This window comes from Dipteris shenzhenensis, chromosome 12 (genome assembly GCF_047967505.1).
Source record: "Dipteris shenzhenensis isolate YYH24624 ecotype China chromosome 12, Dip_SZ_1.0, whole genome shotgun sequence".
Taxonomy (NCBI): domain Eukaryota; kingdom Viridiplantae; phylum Streptophyta; class Polypodiopsida; order Gleicheniales; family Dipteridaceae; genus Dipteris; species Dipteris shenzhenensis.
Genome location: NC_141607.1, coordinates 1,832,913 through 1,856,266, shown reverse-complemented (window position 1 = coordinate 1,856,266; position 23,354 = coordinate 1,832,913). Strand labels below are relative to the sequence as shown.

At 43.4% G+C, this 23,354-nt stretch overlaps 1 protein-coding gene across 7 annotated transcripts; it reads right to left on the bottom strand.

The window, feature by feature from the left end:
* Window positions 1-1,316: 1,316 nt before the first annotated feature.
* LOC147895668 (uncharacterized) lies at window positions 1,317-21,379 on the bottom strand. Of its 7 annotated transcripts, none has more exons than XM_087382686.1 (7): window positions 21,230-21,379; window positions 20,810-21,003; window positions 20,481-20,715; window positions 19,400-20,386; window positions 19,090-19,290; window positions 2,171-2,366; window positions 1,317-1,971 (listed from the first exon to the last, which is right to left on the bottom strand). In XM_087382686.1, exons 3-7 carry the CDS (start codon window positions 20,640-20,642, stop codon window positions 1,766-1,768), a joined length of 1,752 nt encoding a protein of 583 aa, XP_087238812.1. In that variant the 5' UTR covers window positions 20,643-20,715; window positions 20,810-21,003; window positions 21,230-21,379; the 3' UTR covers window positions 1,317-1,765. The 7 variants fall into 7 exon arrangements, with proteins under 7 accessions (XP_087238812.1, XP_087238813.1, XP_087238815.1 ...); XM_087382687.1 differs by having other exon boundaries at window positions 20,481-20,697; XM_087382689.1 differs by having other exon boundaries at window positions 20,810-20,973; window positions 21,230-21,353.
* Window positions 21,380-23,354: the final 1,975 nt, after the last annotated feature.

The following is a 23,354-nucleotide window of genomic DNA, read 5'->3' as shown; positions in this document are numbered from 1 at the left end:
GAGCGTATCCTCAATAGAATTTTGCTCCTTGTAAAATTATGGCAGCTGCTCCTTGAATTCTAGGTTAACATATGCTTCAACTTGAATTCTAGGTTAACATATGCTTCAACTTCCTTTTTTAACGCGACCTTTTCATGCAAGCACTACTCTAGCTCTTCCTTCAACCCTTCAACCACTCGTTTTGCCACTTTGGTTACAACATCTTGAAGATCGCCTATGGGATTTACCTACATTGTGAGCTTCGTTTCCACATTGTCCAAGTTATGCTCAACTTTTTTGAATAAAGGTTAGCCCTTCCACCCTGTCTGCAACAGTTTTCAACATTTGTTACATGTCAAGTTACAATTGTGCCGCCTTTGTAGCACAAGTATAGGATCAGCTCTAACTCTTGCGATGGCATTTACCACTATCGAAGTAAGCTTCCCTCTTTTCCCAGCACTACAAGGTCGCTTATCATGTTGGACTAACACAAACAATAAAAGTAGTAAGCTGAAAATAACTAGTTGCAGCATGGGCTGCCAACATCAGCCCCCTGCTTGAATCTTAGTAATCCCAAATCATGGAAGGTGTTTCGGCCACTTAGTCTAAGAGAACTCTCCATAGAAACCCAAGGAAAGACTTTACAACATAGGGTTTGAAAGACACTTGAACCAGCATCACGTATCTAAAGCAACCCTTTTAACCCTCTTATGAGTAAGCCTAATATGTCCCTACTTAACAAAAATGCTTATTCATTTAATTAGATGGAGGGGGAGATGGAGATGAAAACATTGGGATCCACCTTAGAGTCAACAAGTACATGTCCGTAGAAAAAGTTCACGAGTTCGAATCCCAATCTCACATTCATAAGGAAAATACCTCTCAAGTCCACCCACAAATAAACAAAATCTCCCTATCCCATAGCATAATATTATTAAGGATCTTGTGAGAAAAATAATGAGCAAACCACCTGGTATTAAGGAATATAAACTTTGCAACATTGGACCCCTATATATATATGAGCTGTGTATGTAAACAATTACTAATTATTTATGTCAAGCCATTCGAATGACAAGTTATTAATCTATATGTGAGATATGATACATTGAAAGACATTTATACACAATCAAGTTCGACAACCATCAACTAATGATGCTTGCCCAGATCCATTTGCTACTAAGTAAACCCACCCTCCCCCACCCACATACCCACTCTCTTTACAACAACAACAAAAAAACGAGATGCAATTCTCTTCATCCTCACTTCACGAATTATATACAAAAGCATATGGTAATAAGGGTTTTCCCTTGGAAGCTTTGTTACAGCATTCAAAGCGTCATACAAAGGAGAAGCAGCCCTTGGCAATCTAATAGCACCAAAAAGGATGTCCTTAGGTGTACAATATATTTGTCCATAAGAACATTCAACATAAGAAGCTACCACATAGAGACCTCAGAAGACAGTCCCACAAAGCATATAAACCAGGGCACCATTGCCCATGCTTTTGAGTTCAAATCCCCCCGGGTCCTCATCAAACCAATGGTGCTTGCTATTCCTCATAAGAGCCAAGGCAATTTTGACATCCTGTACTGCTGTTAGTACACAAAGTGAGCTTATTAAAGATTTAAAGCTATCATGTGAAGCCAATGCAATATTGACTAGCAATTACTTCTATAACATACTATACATAAAAGAATATATACACAATCAAGTGTCGAACAATCCATAAATTTTGTTACGTAGTGGCCTAGATCCATGGAGTACTATGTACAAAAGCAGAGGTGTTTTATCTTACAAAGGATTCATTACAGCAGTCCACCTTCATGAAAAGATCATACAAAGCACCATATAAAGGATCAGCAGCCCTCGGCAATTGAACAGGACCAAAAAGAATGTCCTCAGATGTCAAATAAGAATCTCCATAAAAACGTGCATTTGTTTCAACACGAGAAGCCACTACATTACCCTCAAAAGACACTCCCACAAAAGCACCTGCAACGATGGTAGTGTAAGTGCAAAATACCAAATAAACTGCATGCATCATTCTAGGATTGAGTTAAACGATCCAAATGATTGTGACGAGTAGCTAAAAGATGCTCTCTTTAACCTGAACTACTTATACAATCAAATATTTAAGGAACAGATCATGAGTTTGGAGTTTTAAAAAACAAGCAGTAACAGGAATTTTGACCTTGACTGCAACTGTAGGTGTAACAAGCAGCAGCCCCGCCATCTCCAACACGCAGATCTGCCTCTGCAAGTCTACCAAGAGGTCCCACAGCTGCACTAAGTCCAGCTCCAATAGAAAGGTGAACACGTCCACTAAAAGCCTTTACAGCCTTGACAGTGCGAAGGACGATGATGAAATCTATTAGCTCTCCACCCACCTGATTTTACAGCAACTTCAGTCCCAGAATTAGGCATGAAAAAAACATATGTTTGACAGCTTAAATTTAGTTCAGATATAGCCCCAAAAGCACTTGGGATATATCAGCCTACTTCAAAATCTATCACCAGTTTACACATTGGAGGAGCATGCGCACTAAGGTCTTGGATGAGGAGTTTATCAAAATTAATAATGCCTTGAACCTATTAACAAAGGATGGATCAAATTTGGCTTGAGGAGCATAATCAACATACTAGTCTCCTCTTGCTTTGGCACGTTTTTCTTGCATGTAGTGGATGCTGGGACGGCAGGAAAAAGGGATGATTCGCGCTTTATTTTCACCCACATCAGGCAGGCCTTTATTGATGTGGGGGTAAAGAATGTAGTACAGGTTGTGATGGATACTGCAAGCAATTGCCAAAAAAAAGATTGGGGAGATGGTGGAGAGGGAGTTCAATACGGTTGTGTGGACTCCATGCCCTTCCCATTGCTGGGACCTTCTCATAGAAGATATTGGGAAGCTTCCTTGAATTAATTAAGTGATGGTAGAGGCCAAGCAAAGTGTGTCCCTCTTCAAGAAGAAGGTAAAGACCCGTTCTATCCTAAGGGTATACAGTATCTTAGAGATCATATGAACTTCCAAGACAAAGTTTGCTTACATGTATATTGTCTTGGAAGACCTTTTGAGGATCAAGGCTGATCTCTTTGAAGTGGAACTGAGTGGAATGATTCACAGCTTCCTGAGAGTGTTAGCTATGGCAAGCAATGGAAGCTCAAAATTGGAGGTGGAGAAAAACGAGATTCTGTAATATATTGCTGCAAAACTGAGAGTGGAGGCTCAAGAGAGAGCCAAAATAACAAAACCCTAGGGCTAACTGCCCTAACTGGACTACGTGTCCTAACTGTACCAATAGTCCTAACTGACTATAACTAGGCCTACAAGGCACATACCAAGGAATAAGTGGCACCTATGGATAGCCCATAGAATGGCCTACAAACCCCCCTCCATGGTATGGGCTGGACATCTAATGTCACGGTACCACTGTTGGCTATGGCAAGCAATGGAAGCTCAAAAATGGAGGTGAGAAGGAGAAAAACGAGATGCTGTAATAGATTGCTGCAAAACTGAGAGTGGAGGCCAAAATAACAAAACCCTACATCTATTTACCCTAATTGGACTAACTATCCTAACTGACCTAGGTGGTACATGTACCAACTGTACCAATAGTCCTAACTGACTATAACTAGGCCTACAAGGCACATACCAAGGAATTAGTGACAGCTATGGATAGCCCATAGAATGGCCTATGGATAGCCCATAGAATGGCCTACAAACCCCCCTCCATGGTATGGGCTGAAGTATCTTGGACATGGCTCAAGATACCTGAATATCTAATGTCATGGTGGCACATGTTCGATGTTTTTCTTAGAACGGTTTATGAAGGTGTTGAAAGGATATGTAAGACAAAAAGTAAGGCAATGTTTTACATTATGGAGTTTCTTGTACAACTCATGCCAGACATACCTAGACTTTGGGATGATAGCAATGACCCACATGTTGTAGGAGAGATCGGACAAGGGAAGGAAAAGCATGAGAAAATGAGGATCGCCTTGAAACAAAAAGTGAACACCTTTTGTCTTTACAATTGTTCTTGTGAAATTTGCATATAATAACACTGTTCATAGCTCCACAGGAAAAGCCGGATTCGAAGTTATTCATGGAAAGGTGATTCTACCACCTATCCTCAGAACAAATAACAAGATACTTGCAGCCAACCAGTATGTCCAAGACTTAGATACAGCTTTCTCTCAAGTTCAGACAACAATTGAAAGATCTCAACAAAAGCAAAAGAAGGCAACAGACAAGCACCGGAGAGAGATGAATCTCCAAGAAGGAGACTGGGTGCTACTAACTTTGAAAAAGCACGGCTCAGAAAGATGAAAGGAAAAGAGAAGGTATACCCAAAGTTGTCTCCTAGGTATTATGGGCCATTCAGAGTTAGTGAGTCCATAAATGAAGTCGCTTTTCAACTAGAGCTACCCAAGACTTGGAAGATTCACAATGCTTTTCAAGTGAGTCTTCTAAAGAAGTATCAAGGACCAGAACGCACAAAACCAGTTCAAGAAGAGTCACCTGAGATGGAGGAGATCCTCCAACCAGAACAAATTGTATATCATACAGAGAAGAAAGGACCCAGAGGCAAGTACGTTGTCAAGTTTAAAAATTATTCAGCACTTGATGCCAAGTGGGTAGATGAGGAATTCTTCTCAAAGTATCCTCAAGTTCTACAGGTTGTATCAAGAAGCTTTTCAATTGAGGACAACTGTTTAGAAGCCTAGGGGATGTCACCATTTGGGACTTCTCCTAAGAAAGTAATCTTTATTAGAATTGACTTCGGTCAAAGAATGGTGAAGTTGGTTAACCAGGAATAAGTTTTATTGGTTTTACTTTTGCCTTGCATTGGTAAAAAGAGAACTGTGGGGACGCCCACAAGGGACTAGAAATAGTCCAAGAACTAGGAATGCATGCATTTCACTCACCTCTAATGGGTTAACGTGTTGGATTTGTTTGTGCCATGTGTAGGACCCAAGAGAGTGAAAAAAGGACCCAAGATTGGGGAGAAAAGCACAAAAAGCGGGTCCTACAGGGCTCTCAAGCAAGGACAAGGGGGGTGCCTCTTTAAAAGAGGGCCCACAAGATTAAAAAGGCGCCCAAAAGCTCCAAAGCACCAGATTTAGAAGGAAAAAGACTAAAAGCTTCGCTTTTTGTAAAAGTAGCTTTTAGAAAGCAGGCCCTAGCTTTTTGCTAGGCCTAGTCTATAAAGGAAAGGCCTCTGGCCTCCCATATTCATTCAGAATTGTACTAAATTCTATGCTCTTTCAAGAGCCAGTTGTACAAAGATTATTCTATTGCAATAAAGACCTTCAGGGGGGTCCAGCCCTTATTTCTGGGCTCTAGTGCTGTGTTTTGCTCCTTACCCTTCTCTCCCAACACTCTATCTTATTGGCGATTCAATTTCCACAACTACAACTTGTATCTCGAGAAGTGTATGGAATTTCCACTACCAGTTATCATGTACCGGGTCTGCGATTTTGCTCCAGAGGAGTCCCACATTGATTACGAATTGTTCCATGGTGCCGAAGTCAATTGCGATTTTTATCCGGTTTGGGTTACACCCTTTGTGCATGTGTACACCATCAAGTTGCTTCCAACTCCGGCCTCATTATGAACATGATACAAACGGGCCAAAGTATCCCATGCATCGTTGGCTGCCTTACAAGATCTGATGTGAGAGACAATAAATTTATTGCATGCATGTGCCTAGGCATCCGTTTGATCCCAGCTGGGTCTGCTTAGAGGATCCAGTGCAACAACTGTAGTAGAGTAAGAAGTGGATGTAGTAGAAGTAGCACCACCTGCAGTGGATGCGGTGGTAACAGGTGCATGTGCCAGGTCTAGTCTCTGATCCAGATGCAATACCCCAGAAATTCTTGGAAACCAAAAAGTGGCGCACCAAGTACGACCACTTGGGATAGTTGGTACCATCAAGGTTGTCTTTAGCAGAGATCATTATAAGCAAGTCATTGTTGGCCATTGCAAATGAAAATCCCTAAAAAGAAAGTGCCCTACAAATGTCAAAGCCTCAAGGCTATCACTACAATGAGCAGGCTGCTCAAAAGCTCACACAAAAGCTGCAAATGTCAACCCTAAAAATGACAGCAAAAGCTCTGCAAATAATAATGCTCAATCACTAAGCAAAACACAAAAGGCTGTCCTGCAATGTACGACTGCAAACAATATGTAAATGTCAATGCATCAAAAGCATAAAGCTGCCCTGCAAAAACTTATCCAGCCCTTAACTCAGCTCAAAAATCACCTGAAATTAAAACCCAAGGCAAAGGAGAAGACTACAAATGTCAATCCTACAAAAGCCCCAATTTAACCAAAAAGCAAAGTATGCCAAAAAAGAGGGCAAATAGTGATGTCAATGCACCAGCATGTACAGACTATGAAACGACTGAAAACTGAAGGTCCGTACAGTCATACAGACTGTATGGATGTCTGTACGCAGCTCCAGCAGCTTGTAGCAATCTGTAAGGATGAAAAAACAGCAAAAAAACGGAATAAAATAGTTGCAACTGGCAGCATCGACTGTTTGCACCAAAGCAGGCTTTTCTGAGTGCCAGCTGAGCAAGAAAGAGGTCCGGGCGCGGCGCATGTGTTTGCTTCTACAAGTGCAGCAAAAATGATTTGAGTCACAGCTGTTTTAGCGACTGGAACAGCTCAAAGACACCTACCTGCAATCGCGGTGCAAATGACAGAGGACTGTCAACAGCGGCAATGGTGAGCTCGCGGGAGTTGGAACAGTTTGAACAGCAACTGTGGATCAGGAATGGCAGCTCACGTCGAGGCTGTGCTATATTGCTATTTTGTAAAAAACTTCTAAACCCTGGACTAATGTATTGCTATTTTGTAAACTTCCAAACCCTGGACTACTTGTAAAAACTTCCAAACCCCAGACTAAGGCTTGAAGCATACAAATAGAACCTATCCCACCCTTACTTCATTGCACATCAAATCGACTGCCTTCTTCACCCATGGTGTTCATCTCCTTGAGAGGAGTGAGTTGGGCTAAAGCTAGAGAACAGGAGGAGGCAAGTAGAAGTAAGAATCCTGCTCTAATACCACTGTTGGGTGCAAGAAGTAATGGAACCAAGCTGGAATGCAAGAGAGCAAACAACAAGCTACGGGCATGAAGTGTACTTGCATCCCACAAGCCCTCCCTGACTGTGACCCATGGGGGGACCCGAAACTAGCACTAGAACGCTGGGGGAGTCAGCAAGGGCTTCATCTCTGCTTGAAGTAGCACCTAGAGTGGCACCTGAAGTAATCCTAAGCTTCCCATGGGAGATAAGAACAAACTCCTCAAGTCATCAAAGTCCAATTCACATGTTGTGACCTGGCTCCTCAATGCTCGGGCAACTATGTCATGATCTGGAGGGAGCCTTGTAAGAATGAGCGACACCAACTGAATCGACATTAATGCAGCATCCATAGCCAATAACTGATCATGGAGAATCCTGGCCCACATCAGAAAAGGATGCATAGAACTCCCTTTAGGGAACTCGAGACTATACAGCAAGGTGACAGCCCGCATCGTGGAGTATCTCGCATGTAGGTCCTGAAGTGTAAACCAAACCTCCCATGCAATCTGCAATGTTTGAATCGCTAGAGAAACCTCCTTGGTGATGGTCTTGACCATTAATGGGCCTTCAAATACCAATCCTCCTCCTAGAATTCATCCTCCCAGTCAGCATCCCAGTTTATTGCACTCTCGGTCAAGCTGCCACAATCCTTTATGGACAAATCAAATTTTCACGTTGAGCCTCTAGTGAGCATAATTGGTGCCGTCGGGCTTGCTCATACACGGGGGACCCATGGAGCTATTCCAAATCTCGTACTCCTACCGGTGATCCTAGCAAACACAATAAACAGCTCATCTTAATGTATACATGAATACTTCATAAGCCTTGCTATAACCGGCCTTCAGTTTTCTAAAGGGCAGTGGACTATAACTTGCATTGCATATTCATTATTCACAGCCACATTGCATCATTTCCAACCACTTAACTGTAAACAATACCACTTGGAAACAATTTGAGAAATAACTGGATGGAGACTAGAGTGCCCCTGCTCAATGAAACCAAGTACAAGACACCACACTGGCCCCAAACACTTGGCGCCCCTTCCGGTATTTTATTTATTTCTTTAGGAATGAAATTGGTACATATAGCAAGGGCTCACCCTTGTGCTCTTCCCCACGGGCAATTCCACTGTCCAAGCCAAACTTTGGCTACAACCTGCATTCCATCCTAGTACACACACTAGTACCCAAGTGCCAAGGCAAGGCTAAGGCATTCACCATTGTCCATGACCAACTGTAAAGGTGTCCATGTGTTCCAACTTGCTCAACCAGGACTGGCAATCCCACAACCCACTGACAAGCCTATCAGGGTGACCAAGCTTCAACACAGATCTCAGACTGAACAAGTGACCACAATACAGGAAGAAAATCCACACACTGCCCTTTTGACCCCAATCTGGTTACACCCTCAGTGACTGGGGTGCCCAATCACTGCCTAAATGGCCAAGAACGGCTTCCAACAACAAATGGAGCAATAATAAGCTTCCAAAATCACCAAATACAATCCATGTGAAAGGGATAGTAACAAGAGAACTCGATCCAGCTTCAAACGACTTCAATCCAGCTCCAGATCAGCTCCAAGGAACTCCAATCCAGTCCAGAACACCTCCACGGGCAGCAAATCCAGTGTGGAGGCTAGCAGGAGGAAATGGCAGCTTGGAGAGGGTAAGGAAGAGAGATAACAGAGTGGAAATCAGAGAGAGGAAAAGAGCAGGAGGATCACAGGTAGGAGAAGGAGGAAGAGATCAACGCAGCCTACAAGATCTGCCGAGGGAAGTGTGGACCTCAAACAATATGTAGAAAACAGTTGTACAACAGTCTCCACATCAGTGCCAAACTACCACGGGAAGCATGCAATCGTCCATACAAACAGCCTAGGGATGCATGACTCTTCCGTACAGCAAGCAAAAGGGATGTCCGCCTTGGATTCCATGCAACAGCCCGTGCAATCAATAATTAATGCTTTCGTACTGTCGCCACAATGTAAATATCCTAAGTCAAAGTACAGTTGACCATTTATTTGATCATAATTAAAGAGTTTTATATGTGTTAATTATGGTCAAAGAGTTCTTTTAATGGTCAAAGAATTGACTACGGTCAAAGATACTTAACTCTGGTCAAGTAAACCAGACCTCGGTCGGGGAGACTTGATTTATTACCAAGAGGGTTAACTACGGTTAACCAGAGAACTACAAAGCTGACTACGGTTAGAGAGTGTTGACTTCGGTCAACGAGACTTGGCATGCGCCAAGAGGGTTAACCACGGTTAACCAAAATGTGCCAACTTCGGTTGGAGAGTTGTGCAACTTTGATTGGAGAGACTTGGCTATAATTAAGGCGCCTCGACCCTTGGTCAAAGCTCCTTAATTATGATCAAGAGCGTTGACTTCGGTTAACCAGAGAATAAAAATATATTTTTATATTTGTTATGTGTGCACATGTATTCAGTGGGGATGCCCACCGTGACTAGAACTAGTCCACAATGTGTTGTTTGCATACAAAGCGCTAACAATTAATGGGTGCCATGGTGGTGCGCTTTAATTAATTGTTGCAGGTACTAGGAAGAGTTATTTTCCTAAGTGCTACGGGAGCCTAATCAGAGTCTGGGAGGCGGTTCGCGTGACCAAGTGCTTCGAAGACTCCAGAGTTGCCCTTAGTGGCATGTAATTAGGAAAGTAATGTAGAAATTGACAAGTGGCTTGTTGCCAAGAAAGAGAGCTTGAGAGCTCATGTAATGATTCATTCATTCACGTTTTGGATTTTCATGTATGAACAGCTCTACGCTGAACTATGTACTTCATCTTCTCTCAAGTAATAAAATCCTTCGGGGGGGTCCAGCCCCATTGTTGTCCTGGGCCCTAGTGTCTCAGTTGAGAGAGGGAGAGAGGGAAAGAAATAAGAGTGTCTCTGCTGTCCTTTTCGAGGGAAGGTTTCATTGGTATCAGGGCATGGTCTCACAGCTTCCTCAAACTGTGACGATCCGAGACGGTTTGTAAACGTGAAGTCCCTAGGTGATTGGTGATTTCTAGATCATGGCACCAGTCGAAGCTTTAATTTGGTTGCCTTTGAAGATGCACCAATAGTAAGGGCTAGAGGGAATTTTGAAACGAGCTGATTAGAGCGAGGTCATGAGACAAAGAGCCCAGTGGCCTTTGCCTTCGAACGCCCCCTTTTGCCTGATGCAGACAGAACATTACTGGTAGCTGTGGGGAAAAGAACCAACGCCTTTACGTAAATGTGACACGAAGAGCCAACGGGGGTAGTTCTTGTGACCACGTAGGGAATTTCCGGATTTAATGTGGCGATAGAAATAACGTTTTCACGTGGGCGCTTATGATGAAGGCGAATCATTTGGAGTCCATGTGTGACGGAGATGCCTGAACAAAGCGATAACCCCGGGCGGAGGGCTGGCAATAGTTTTATTGCGTTAGAAAGCATTGCGGGGTGGCATTCTTTCGTCAACGTGTTCCGTTGGGTGGACCTCGTCGCAACTACTCATGGCTTGAGCCACCATCGCCATCGCCCGTCGAGGAGACCAAGCGTTGCTTGAACTTCTAGGCTACAGAGGTGATGACGTGGTAGAGATAGTCTTAGTCAGCAGACACGTGGCACATAGGTGATGTGGTGGCCACACGTGCGAGCTGACATGGCGCACACGTGGTGGAGGGGTCTTGATAGGTGGCTGATGTGGCATCCAGCTCAGAGCTAACGTGGCACTGACACGTGGCAATGCTGGAGGACAGGTGTGGATGCTGACGTGGCAGCACATGCAAGATGATCTGGCAAGACACTTGGCAAGCTGATGTGGCAAACCAGTGGTTAAGTTAACCCTGGTTGGAGGTTCAGTTAGTTGGTCTAACCAAACTAGACTGGTTAGTCAAACCAGGTATGACCAACTAACCTCAGTTTAGTTAACCAGACCATAGCTGGTTAACTAGACTACAGATGGTTGAGGTCCAGTTGAGAGCCAACCAGACCAGAGCCAGTTAGTCTGGTTAGAGTAACCAGCCGGTTACCCATCTGGTTACTGTTTCACCCCCCCCCCCAAAAAAAAAAAAGTTGCAGACTGTTTCTGCTAGCAGTTTTTACCTATCTGAGAGAGTATTTACTGTCAGAAAAATCAGAAAAACAGAGAAATCAGAGATTTGCAGAAAAAGAATATGTATGCTTTTGTGCTCAGGAAAAGGGAATCAGATGCATTCTGAGTGCTTTTTGCAGCAGCCAGAAAAGGGGCAATATAGTCGTTGATGCCTTGGCAACTTTGTGGGTATATGCCTTGAGTTGACAGACCGGTACTGGCATAGATCGTGAATGCAAGACACCTCTTGTTGAGGTAAATTTTCTCTTTGAAAAGCAAAGGCAGTGTGCATCAGTTGCATACACAGTGTGTGTGAGAAACTTGCAGATCTCAGACAAGTTGAAGGAAAATGGCTCAATCACCTCGCCAAAGGGATTCACAAGATAGGGATGCACATCCAAGATAGAGAAGTGTGCAACAAACTCAGCAAGAGTTTGAGCAGATGGTACGCACACGTATGCAGGAGATGGAAAATTTCAGAAGGGATCCAAGAGCTCAGCATTTGTTTCAAATAGAAAATATGCCTAATGCAGCCTATGATGTGCCAATGCCAGAGGCACACTCTCGTGTACAGCCAGAGAGAGAGAGAGATCTCATAGGGGACGGTCTCATAGCATCACCGATCTCCCAGTCCTTCACCGTCTACCTCGAGCTCGACTTCTGTATCTTCTTCTTTATCAGATAAACAATCCAGGAATAAAAGGAAACACAAGAAGTCTAGGAAGAGAAAGTCTTCCAGAGAGACCAAGGAATTCAAAGAGGGAGGTAAATCTGTCAAGTTTATGACCTACAATGGACAATATGGTCATACAGACAAAGCATTGCAGTTCATCAGGCAGTTTGATGCTGCATTTGGTACAGAAAAGTTTTCAGAATCCTCCAAATTAAGAATGGTCAGTTTACACTTGACAGCGACAGCTAGTGCAAGGTGGAGTGCACAGACCACAGATGAGTCAGCCCCAAAGAAGTGGAAGGACTTCAAGAAAGCCTTCTACCAGCAGTTTATGCCTAAACAGTTTAGAGATCATGTTCTTCAAGATTGGGACAGTTTGCATATGGATGCAGGAGATACAGTGGATGTGTACAACCAAAAGTTTTGGGATGCTTATTTCAGGTTGCACCTTTCAAAAAGATCTCCAAAGGAACCCAAATGAGAAAGTACAGAGCAGGTCTCAGTCCAAGAATCCACGCAGTAGTGAATGCTTTGGGGGCAAAGAACATTCAAGACCTTATGCATTCAGCTTCAGTAGCTAGTCTTGTGCCGTTACAAGATCCATCTACAGTACTATCCTTGCATGCAGGACGTGCTGAAAGAAAGAAAACTGATTTTTCAAAATCAGAAAAGAAAGAGTACCCCAAGGTTGAAAAGAAAGGGTTTTAGCCTCAGAAGCCGAGGGGTACTCAGTTTTCAAAGACTTATAAAGGCAAAAGAGGCAGAGAAGCCACGGGGACTGCAAAAGCCAATGGTAGGAGGAATTCCTGACATACTGGGTCATGTTTCAAACCCAGAAGAACGAGAATTGCTGCTATCATGGGACAAAGTCTGAGACCAGCAAGCACTAATTTTATTTGATCCAGGGGCTACTGATAATTTCATATTAGAGGACCTAGCCCTGAGGCTGGGAATAAAGACAGAGGAGTTGGGCACGGCTTTGGATGCCGATCAGATGTTCTGTGGAAACCCAGTCACTCCCTTGATAGGGAAGCTCCGTCTTCATATACAGAGTTATGCGGATCAGGAAGACTTCTTCATTTCTCCACTGAAACATCATGATGTAGTCTTGGGTATGCCTTGGTTTCACCGCAAGGCAGTGAAGTTGACCCTTCCTGAAAGAGTGCTGGAGTTTGTACATAGGGGCAAAGAATATCGTGCGGTTGCTAGGAATAGAGGGGAAACTATTCCCATTGTATTAAATAGTTCTGTTGGAAAAGAAATATAGTCTCCAGTTTCAGCTTACATGATTTTTGTAAAAGAGAGAGATGTGGAAATGTATGCTGAAACAAGTGAGGCAGATCAGAATAAATTTGAGTTTATTGAAAATTTTAAAGATTGTTTTTCTGACACTTTGCCAGGGGAGCTACCCCCTGAGAGACCTGAGGATCATGGCATAGAACTCATTCCTGGAAGCGAGCCACCCAATAGGCCCCCATACAGAGTTAGTGCAACTCAGCGAGAAGAGATTATGACTCAGGTGCGGGACTTGTTGTCCAAGGGGTTGATTCAGCCCAGTTCTTCTCCTTTTTGTTCCCATGTACTGCTAGTACAAAAGAAAGATGGTTCATTCGGTATGTGCGTCGATTACCGCGCACTGAACAAAATGACCATCAAGAATAGATTCCCTATTCCGCGCATTGATGATGTGCTGGATCAGTTAAATGGAGCTTCAGTTTTCAGCAGGATAGACTTAAAGAGTGGCTATCACCAAGTGAGGATACAGCCTCAGGATGTGCACAAGACAACATTCCGTACTACTTTTGGGTTGTAGTGATGCCTTTTGGATTGACCAATGCCCCAGCTACCTTCAATAGGATGATGGATCGTATCTTCCGACCCCACAGACAGTTCACTGGTACTTTCTTCGATGACATAATTGTCTTTTCTAAGTCCGAAGAAGAGCACAAGGAACATCTTGCTATAGTGTTTCAAGAGCTGAGAAATCATCAGCTCTATGCAAACAGCAAGAAAAGTGAATTCTTCCTAGAAGAAATCCATTATCTGGGGCATATAATATCCAAGAATGGGATACAGATGGATCCAGCAAAGATCCGTGCCATTCAGGAATGGCCAGAGCTGAAAACTGTTCATGAAGTTCGAAGTTTCCTAGGCCTGTGTTCTTACTACAGAAGGTTTATCAGGCATTTTGCGGATATAGCCGCTCCACTCCACGATCTTACTAAGAAAAATGCAGCTTTCAGATGGGGAATTCCTCAAAAGACAGCCTTCACCACACTCAAGAAAAGACCGACTACAAAGCCAATCTTAATCGTTCCAGATTTGTATCATGGATTGTGATGCTTGTGGGAAATGTGTTGGGGCTGCATTGCATCAAAATGGTCATGTAGTGGCTTATGAGAGCACGAGACTCCGGGATGCAGAAAGATATCTGGGAATCTATGAGAAAGAGTTATTGGCTGTAATTCATGCCATAAGCTTTCCGAGAAGCATATGAAATGGGCAAACATGCTGTCAATGTATCATTTTCAGATTGTCCATACCCCACGAATTCGGAACAGAGTGGCAAATGCCTTGTCCCGAAGACCCAAGGTCAATAATGTGACTATTGCTTATCATCAGGACCTAGAAGGCATGAGGGAGCAATATGCTAGTGATGCAGATTTTGGTGAGATTTTACAGCAAATGCAAGAGGGGCAATCCACCAGTCACTATTCCCTAAAAGATGGGTATCTAATGAAAGATGATTGCCTATGCATCACCCAAGAGATGAGGAAAAAGATTTCGGAGGAATGCCATGCACCTCCCTATGCTGGACACAAAGGAATTACAGCAACAACTCTAGCACTATAAAGGTATTTCTTTTGGCCAGGGATGCGGAAAGATATACATCAGTTTGTTACTGAATGCCTTACGTGTCAGAAAGTGAAGTATGATAGACGGAAGGCACTTGGCCTACTTATGCCTCTTCCCGTGCCTCAGGCACCATGGGAAAGTATTACAATGGACTTTATTTTTTATTTGCCAACATCAAAGTTAGGGAATGATGGGATTTAGTCTATCATTGATAGATTCAGCAAGCAAGCTCATTTCATTCCGGTTCGCAAAACCATAAAGGCAGATCATATGGCTAAGCTTTCATGGCACAGATCTTTAAGCATCATGGTATGCCTAAGTCCATTGTTAGTGATCGAGATCCCAGAATGACTAGTCTATTCTGGAGAGCTTTATTTGATAACATGGGGACGAATCTGAATTTTTCTTCTTCTTTCCATCCCCAAACAGATGGTCAAAGTGAAGTAGCAAATTCTACAGCATTGGATATGCTGAAATGCTACGTGGGTGACCAAGGTTCAGACTCGGAAAAGTACCTACCATTGGTAGAGTTTGCTTACAATAATACCGTACCCAGCTCTACAGGGAAATCCCCCTTTGAGGTCATTTATGGGAAGGTGATTCTGCCACCTATCCTGAGGACCAAGGATGAAATATTTGCAGGTGATCAGTTTGTGAGAGACCTCCAGACAGCTTACAGCCAAGTCTGGACAGCAATCGAAAGGTCTCAAGAGAAACATAAAAGAGCTGCAAATAAGCATAGGAGACAGTTAGATCTCAAGGAAGGGGATTGGGTACTTTTGAAGTTTGAAAAAGCTAGGCTCCGCAAGTTTAAAGGCAAACAGAAAGTGTATGCAAAGTTATCTCCCAGATACTATGGCCCTTTCAAGGTTATAGAAAGAATAAATGAGGTTGCATACAGGTTATCATTGCCAGAGCATTGGAGGATTCACGATGCATTCCATGTGAGTCTTCTAAAGAAATTTCAGGGGCCAGAGCCTACAGAACCAGTATCAGAGGATCCACTAGAAAGTGGATGAGCTGGAGGAGGTCCTTTAGCCAGAGCAAATTGTGTACCATACTGTACGCAAAGGCCCTCAGGGCAAGGAGTTTTACAAGTATCTTGTAAAATTCAAGAATTATACGCCATTAGATGCCAAGTGGATGGACGAAGACATGTTATCCGATCATCCACACCTTTTGGATGTTTACAAGGAAGCTTTTCAGTTGAGGTCAACTGAATAGAAGCCGAGGGAATGTCACCACAATGTAAATATCCTAAGTCAAAGTACAGTTGACCATTTATTTGATCATAATTAAAGAGTTTTATATGTGTTAATTATGATCAAAGAGTTCTTTTAATGGTCAAAGAATTGACTACGGTCAAAGATACTTGACTCTGGTCAAGTAAACCTGACCTCGATCGGAGAGACTTGGTTTATTACCAAGAGGGTTAACTACGGTTAACTAGAGAACTAGAGAGCTGACTACAGTTAGAGAGTGTTGACTCCGGTCAACGAGACTTGGCATGCGCCAAGAGGGTTAACCACGGTTAACCAAGATGTGCCAACTTCGGTTGGAGAGTTGTGCCAACTTCGGTTGGAGAGACTTGGCTATAATTAAGGCGCCTCGACCCTTGGTCAAAGCATTATATCAAGAGCGTTGACTTCAATCAACCAAAGAATAAAAATATTTTTTTATATTTGTTATGTGTGCACATGTATTCAGTGGGGACGCCCACCGTGACTAGAACTAGTCCACAATGTGTTGTTTGCATGCAAAGCGCTAACAATTAATGGGTGCAATGGTGGTGCGCTTTAATTAATTGTTGCAGGTACTAGGAAGAGTTATTTTCCTAAGCGCTACGGGAGCCTAATCAGAGTCTGGGAGGCAGTTCGCGTGACCAAGTGCTTCGAAGACTCCAGAGTTGCCCTTAGTGGCATGTAATTAGGAAAGTCGTGTAGAAATTGACAAGTGGCTTGTTGCCAAGAAAGGGAGCCTAAGAGCTCATGTAATGATTCATTCCTTCACGTTTTGGATTTTCATGTATGAACAGCTCTACGCTGAACTATGTACTTCATCTTCTCTCAAGTAATAAAATCCTTCGAGGGGGTCCAGCCCGACTGTTGTCCTGAGCCCTAGTGTCTCTGTTGAGAGAGGGAGAGAGGGAAAGAAATGAGAGTGTCTCTACTGCCCTTTTCGAGGGAAGGTTTCATAGTGTCTCTGCTGTCCTTTTCGAGGGAAGGTTTCATCGTACAGCCGTACGGAAGCCTTGGTGAAACAGCCTTAGAGAGAGAGAGAGGACCTCGGGATGCGTACGGAAAGAGAGAGGAGCCAGCAATGTTCAAGAAAGCACGTACCTTCATCAAAACCAAGGTGGAAGGGGAGCAAGAGGGTAGGTGTGCATGAGGGTGGCCCCCTCATTAGTGCTCTAACCCCACAAAACCAATGGAACATTGGTTTGCCCCTACAATAAAGTTCTAACCAATGAAACATTGGTTTCCTTGGGCCTAACTTTATGACCCCTCTAAACCTTGCCTTGCCCCTAGCATGTAGGCCTAGTGTGTGCACCTAGGGACTTCTGGGAAGTGTCGCTTCCCCTAAGCTAGTCCCCTGAGCCAAAGTTAGTCACGGTTCTTACATTCACGTCCCCGTGACACTTGCTGCTCCAGAAAGCCACCATATCATCTCGAAGTCCTGCTGCCAATCACCTTCATGAAGAGCTGCATCACCTTACTGCTGACCCAGGAAAGCTGTCCCAAACAGCTGCGATAACACTGCAAGAGGGAGAGATGGCCGACTTGATGGGCTAAGCAAGGGCAGACTGTGCACAACAACCGCCTCTTGGGCGTGCCTCAGCGCAAGTCTAGATAGCAGCGAAACAGCACACAGCAGCAGCAAAACAAAGCAGCCTTAAAGCAAGGGAATGGCTACAGAAATGGTCCCTCAACTCGTCTGGTTCTACGCTTTCAAATAGTGCGCTTAAACTCTGCCCTCCCTTGGTCTCTAACCAACCTAAAAATCTGGTACCGTGTGAGAGTGGAGTGCAGTGTGGAAGCATACATGTGAGAGAGAGAGAGAGAGAGAGAGAGAGAGAGAGAGAGAGAATGTGAACAGATACAGGCAATGGCAACTGTATATAGCAGAGGAATACACCAGCAGAGAAGGAGTAGAATGCTATGCTAGACAATGGAATGGGCAAGGCTATATGTACCCTGCCAAACAGACCGACCCAGGGGCAGCCAACTAGCCGGCCCAGGGTCAGTCAACCATGTGAGTTTTCTTCAGACATAGTCCTTGTGTTAGAATTAGTACCTTGATCACTCACATCCACATTAGTTAGAGCAGGTCTAAAGGATGGCTGAATTCTGAGAGTTGTCTAAGTCAAGTTAGGAGCCTAGGAAACCTAGGATTGCATTTGTTCTAGGCGTACTTGTTTAATTAATTGTGTCCAGGGTTAGAGGGGTTATGGGGAAATTTTTAAAAGACCTACTTAAAAGATTAAACTAACTACTAAATACTATTCTAACCTAGGATAACTAATTAAATACTACAGTTAGAAACTAAGACATTGAAATCTTTTTTTAGCTTTCTACAGGTTTCCAAACCTGCTTTATATGATTTTTGCCGCTTTTAAAAGATTTCTGCCTTCCCTTACGGCTATAAGAAAAGTGTGATCAGTTTTGGAGGGGCTGGCTCTTGCTGATTCGCGTCACTTTCTTGCTGCTCCCTTGATCTCTCCATCTCCCCTTGCGGCATCCTTGCTATTTCCTTGCTTCCTAAACCTTGCACTCACATCCAGGAGGTCCCCACCCCAATTGCGATTCATCTAGAACCTGCTTGGGCCTGTTTGGACCTGCAATAGAGGTTCTATGCAAGAAGAAAGTGCTGGAATCAATTCGCAGCAGCTATACTTCATCCCTGGCAAATTGCGATTGGGTATCCTACATCCGGGGCCCTATTCTGACATTGTGAAGTCATCCCTACATGTGCCACTTAGCATCCATAGCTCCCACCAAGTTGTCCTCATGACACTCCTTACACCTAAGACCTACCAACACATCGTGCTGAGCCTTAGTGATTGTTTTACACCAACATATGTTCACATAGACAATCCATGCAGCAGTTCCATGGAAGGTCAGAAAAAGTTAATAACTATGGGAACGGATAAAACAAACTGTGCATTCAAAAAGGAGACAATTGCAAATGAAGCACCTGCCATAGACATCGATCAGTTAGGATAGCGTAGTAAGGCTTTGCTTGGAAGACAAGTTGATCATTCCAGCTTCAAAATTAAACTTATAACAATAAAGTCATCTCATATGCATACTCTACAAAGCCTAAAATTACACATGTGACATAAGTCATGAGACCTGAAACATCGTACAAGAGTGAGTCAGAGTCTATTCTCAAAAATCCAAAACTCGCTTACTTGAAGTCCCCACCCTAAACCACAAGAAACAATCGCAGCTGGAGGCGACCAGCTACCATCATCCCTTCGAGCAACAATCAAACCTGTCCCCACCTTATACGTCATGACCACCCCGACTTTTACAACTGTCAAAATGGCAAGCCCTTTTGCACCCTGGAGGACGGACTCAGGGATTGACTTCTCTGGTTTAAGCCTGCCAAGCTGCATTTAAAAATGATAAGCTGATGTATTCTCAATTCAGCCATGTGACCAAAACCAATGAGTAGCAGCAAGGGGCGGTGACAGCAAAGCGATCAACAGTTCACTGTACCTTGCAGAAGGTTCTCAAAGCGTTGGTTGCTTTGAAAATTTCTTCCTGCATACATAGGCCGATTGGATTATTCAGCCAGCCTCTCATGCAGGTAGAGTCAGTCACGTCATGAATTGCAACCTGTGCTGCGTTACTGACTCGATTGGTCAAAATCCTCTGCAAAGGTTCCAACCTTTCATAGCATGTATCGCAAACCCTCTGAGGATCCCTTTCCATGAATTTAATTGGTAGTAAGCATTTCCCCGTTGAGCAAGATCTGCAGTAAATGCCCCCACAAAACCTGCAATGGTGCCTTCCCCTTGTCAGGGGCTGAAATTTTGCATTGCACTGGTTGCAATTGCTACTCGCACTATCTGGTACCCACTGAGGTGGCTCGGCCTCTAACGTGGCTCTCAATGCCCTGACATCCTCCCCAGGTCCTGTCAAAAGTGGTGGTGCACTAGGAAGATGGACACTAGCCCATATATCTCTGGACCCTTGCCCTGCTTCCCCTCTTAGACCGTCAGAATGTGCTCTGTAAATATGGTTATCTTGTGAATTGTGTCTCACCTTTCCAGATAGAATGGCCAAAGTTCCAGTCACTATGTTCCAAAAGTTTACTTCGGGCCGTGGATTTCCCATTATCCCAAATGCATTGTTTTCACCTTGATCCCTTCCATCATAAGGAAACGCATTAATTACATGGGTTGAACCATCCATAATATCCTTTGGAGGAGCTGATACAGGTGTCCAGGAGTTGATTCCCTCGGACAGCTGAGAATTATATTGCTCAACCACCTGAATGCTCTCTGCAGGGAGCTGACGTTTCTTGTAATCAGTCACAACATTCTTTGAGGAACCATCTCCAAAGCACCCCACTGCTTGTAAAGAGGCAATCTCTAACCTCTCCAATGCATCTCGCAGATTCAAATTGAGCCCTAGATTCAGTTCTGCATCGAAAGGAGTTCGGCAGAGCGGGCACACAGGAATAGCATTATGCGCTTGTACCTGGCATGCAGAGATCAAAATCCTTCAACCAACGAGACCAAGGCAAAAATATAAGGCATTGGCTAGAGCTCCGATGTATGAAAATTTATCAAACCTGTTGGAGACATTCCAGACAGCCGTTATGACCACACGCTAATGAAGAAGGTCCTCCATAAGTGCCTAGCTTCTCTATGCACACCGGACACGTCGGCACTTCATTTCTTTCAACCCTTTGCTTGTTTCCTGCCTCTAAATCCTGTATATTGCATCTTTGCATCTCCTTTGCCTCCTTGAAAACTCAGCGACTCGTCAGCATACCAGCTATCCGAGACCTTTACAGTTCCATAAACCTGAAATCAAATTTTAGAACTAGAAAAAATACTGGATTTGCCTGAGTCTTTATTGTTATTAAAGAAAAGGAAACAATGTAGTGACTTCTCTTACACGCAAGAGCGCATCCAGAGACTCCGAAAACCAGAGCCCCGTACAAAGGCAACACCTTTTTGCAGTGGGTCAGTCTTTCCAGAAAATCCGTGAACGACCTACAGTTTAGGTTTCTTTACTTGCAAAAGTGGGGTTTACAATCATCAACGGATACGACGATATTTCTGCAGGTGTCGGAACAAGAGATCTACGGCCTGGAACTCCACCCAAATAGGAAAACCGCGATTAAAAGCAGCTCCATCGGCGGGAGATGTAAACTAGAAATAGTTCTGAAAGCGGTGAAGAAAACAAGGATTGCGCATCGAAAGCGCGGAAGGAAACAACCAGACTATTGCGCCATTTTCGCAAAACAGGCGGAAGAGCAAAGCAAATATGCAGGCGGTTAAGAATCCAAAAAGAAGGAGATCTTGGGGTCCATACCAGTATTGTCGATCTGTGGCTGGAGCCTGAACTTTGTTGAAGAGAGGGCGGAGACGACGACGCAGGGAAGAAGAAGGATTGCACGTTGAGTGATACATAATATTTCTGACCATTATTATATTGAATTTCCACTCCTCAAATTTAAAGTCTAACACTTTAATTCGAATTTTTGGTCTGCCCTCAGGGTAGCCTTAGCAACCATGAGATTTTGGCAAAGCAGAAATTAGGCATTTCTTGAATTTTGGAATTACATTTTTCCTATTGGCTCTTTTTCATTGGACTTGAATGCAGACTTTAAAGTGGTTGACTTTCTCTCTCTCTCTCTCTCTCTCTCTCCCCCTCTCTCTCTCTCTCCCTCTCTCTCTCTCTCTCTTTCTTCCCTTCTTTATCTCCTCAAGTCTTCTTATACACAATCTCCACCTTTCTTCTCTCTCTCTCTCTCTCCCCCCCCTTTATCTCCTCTTCCTTCACACAATTTTCAGTGAATTCCTTTTTGTTTACTTTTTTTAACTTGGGCAGGCCTTATGAATGATTGAATATCATTAATGCACCTTGTTTTATTTTGTATTTTTTGAAGCCTCCAAGGCTTTTGCCTGGCGTTGGGCTTCCTACCCTTTGAGCCTTTGAGTGCATGAGATCTCCCACAAGTGAGTAACTTGCATGAGTAGGTGATTATACAAGCAGAGAGTGAATGAGGGAAATTCCATCAATTTTTGGTGATCACTATGAGACCATTATAAAAATAAAACTTAGAGCATCAAAGTGCACCAGAATTTTGTCTTAAATTGTGAGTCAAGTGAACAAGTAATGGCCATGCTCTCATAGCACTTAAGTATGCCTAATGTTTGGATTTGTGTTCTATCACTACTAGTTTACATGAGCTACAACACAGGATCAGTGGGTTCTAACTATGTATGCCAAGGACAAGGCACATATAAGGTATTGAAGACCATCCCTACCAAGATGGTACACACCAATTGATAAAATTGGGACTTCAAGTTGAATGTAGACCTTTGGGCATATACGACATCATATAATGTCACAACCATGATTATCCCTTTTTGTATGGCCTACCGGTTCAAATAAGTTGCAATACACAACTCACGCGTTCTAATTAAGTATGCCAAGGCCAAGGCAATAAATAAGGTATTGAAAATTGTCCTTATCAAGATGGTAGATACCAACCGATGGATTGCTACTTCAAATTTACTACAACCCTTTGGGCATATGGGACATCATATAAGGTCACAACCACAATTATCCCTTTCCACATGACCTATGGATTGGAAATCGAATTCCAAGTCTATGCGTCAAAGAGTTGAGCTTCTACTCACGGAGCCAAAAGCTATTCAATAGGGTCTGATGGTCAAACAATTAAGCTTTGACTCAAGGAGACCAGAAGCTATTCAATAGGGTCTAAACGAATAGGTAGAGCTCAATGAGCTCTAAGCCTAAGTAGTTTGGGCTTGATAGTGATCTAGAGAGAAGAAAGGCCAAGAATGACCGGTGGCACATCACCCCTAAGAATATCAAGAAAGATGTGATGGTTTTACTATACAAATAAAAATTGGTACCCGAATTCCTAGCCTAAACTAGGGTTGAAATGAACCCTTGAAGATGAGCAAAATCTTCACAAAACCACATAGTCCAACTAGCTAACTTATAGAAAGCTTCACCTCTGACCTCGTCAATGGTAGTATGATAAAGCCTTGTCATGCAACTGCCTACCACATCACCCATCCATGGATATCCAATGGTAATTAAGCTTTGTGTGAGAATTCAAGTCCAATTTAGCCATATCTCATAATTATAGTGAACATTAATCACAGGTCTAGTGGTCATCCATAGCATTTGTACTCCAAAAGGGCAACATAATACACCACTATTACTACATATTGCATGTGCTTCTATAGCCACATAGCTCCTTATCATCCTTCTCACACAAATCCACTACTCCTTTGAACACTTCAAGCAATATCTCACACTACATTGCATGGCCTCTTAAGATTCCCCCTCTCCACAACACAAAAGAAGCACAGACATTAGCCCCATTCACGTATTCTACCACTACACCTGGTTGAATGGATGGCAAAAGAAATCTTGCATGCAACTTCATTGTGAGGCC

Coding starts and splice junctions, on each gene's coding strand:
- LOC147895668 (XM_087382686.1), bottom strand. CDS start 20,642: ATGCAAAGATGCAATATACAGGATTTAGAGGCAGGAAACAAGCAAAGG. Junction 19,291..19,399: donor CTTTGAGAACCTTCTGCAAG/GTACAGTGAACT, acceptor TTTTAAATGCAG/CTTGGCAGGCTTAAACCAGA. Junction 2,367..19,089: donor GTTTAGGGTGGGGACTTCAA/GTAAGCGAGTTT, acceptor CTGTAAAATCAG/GTGGGTGGAGAGCTAATAGA.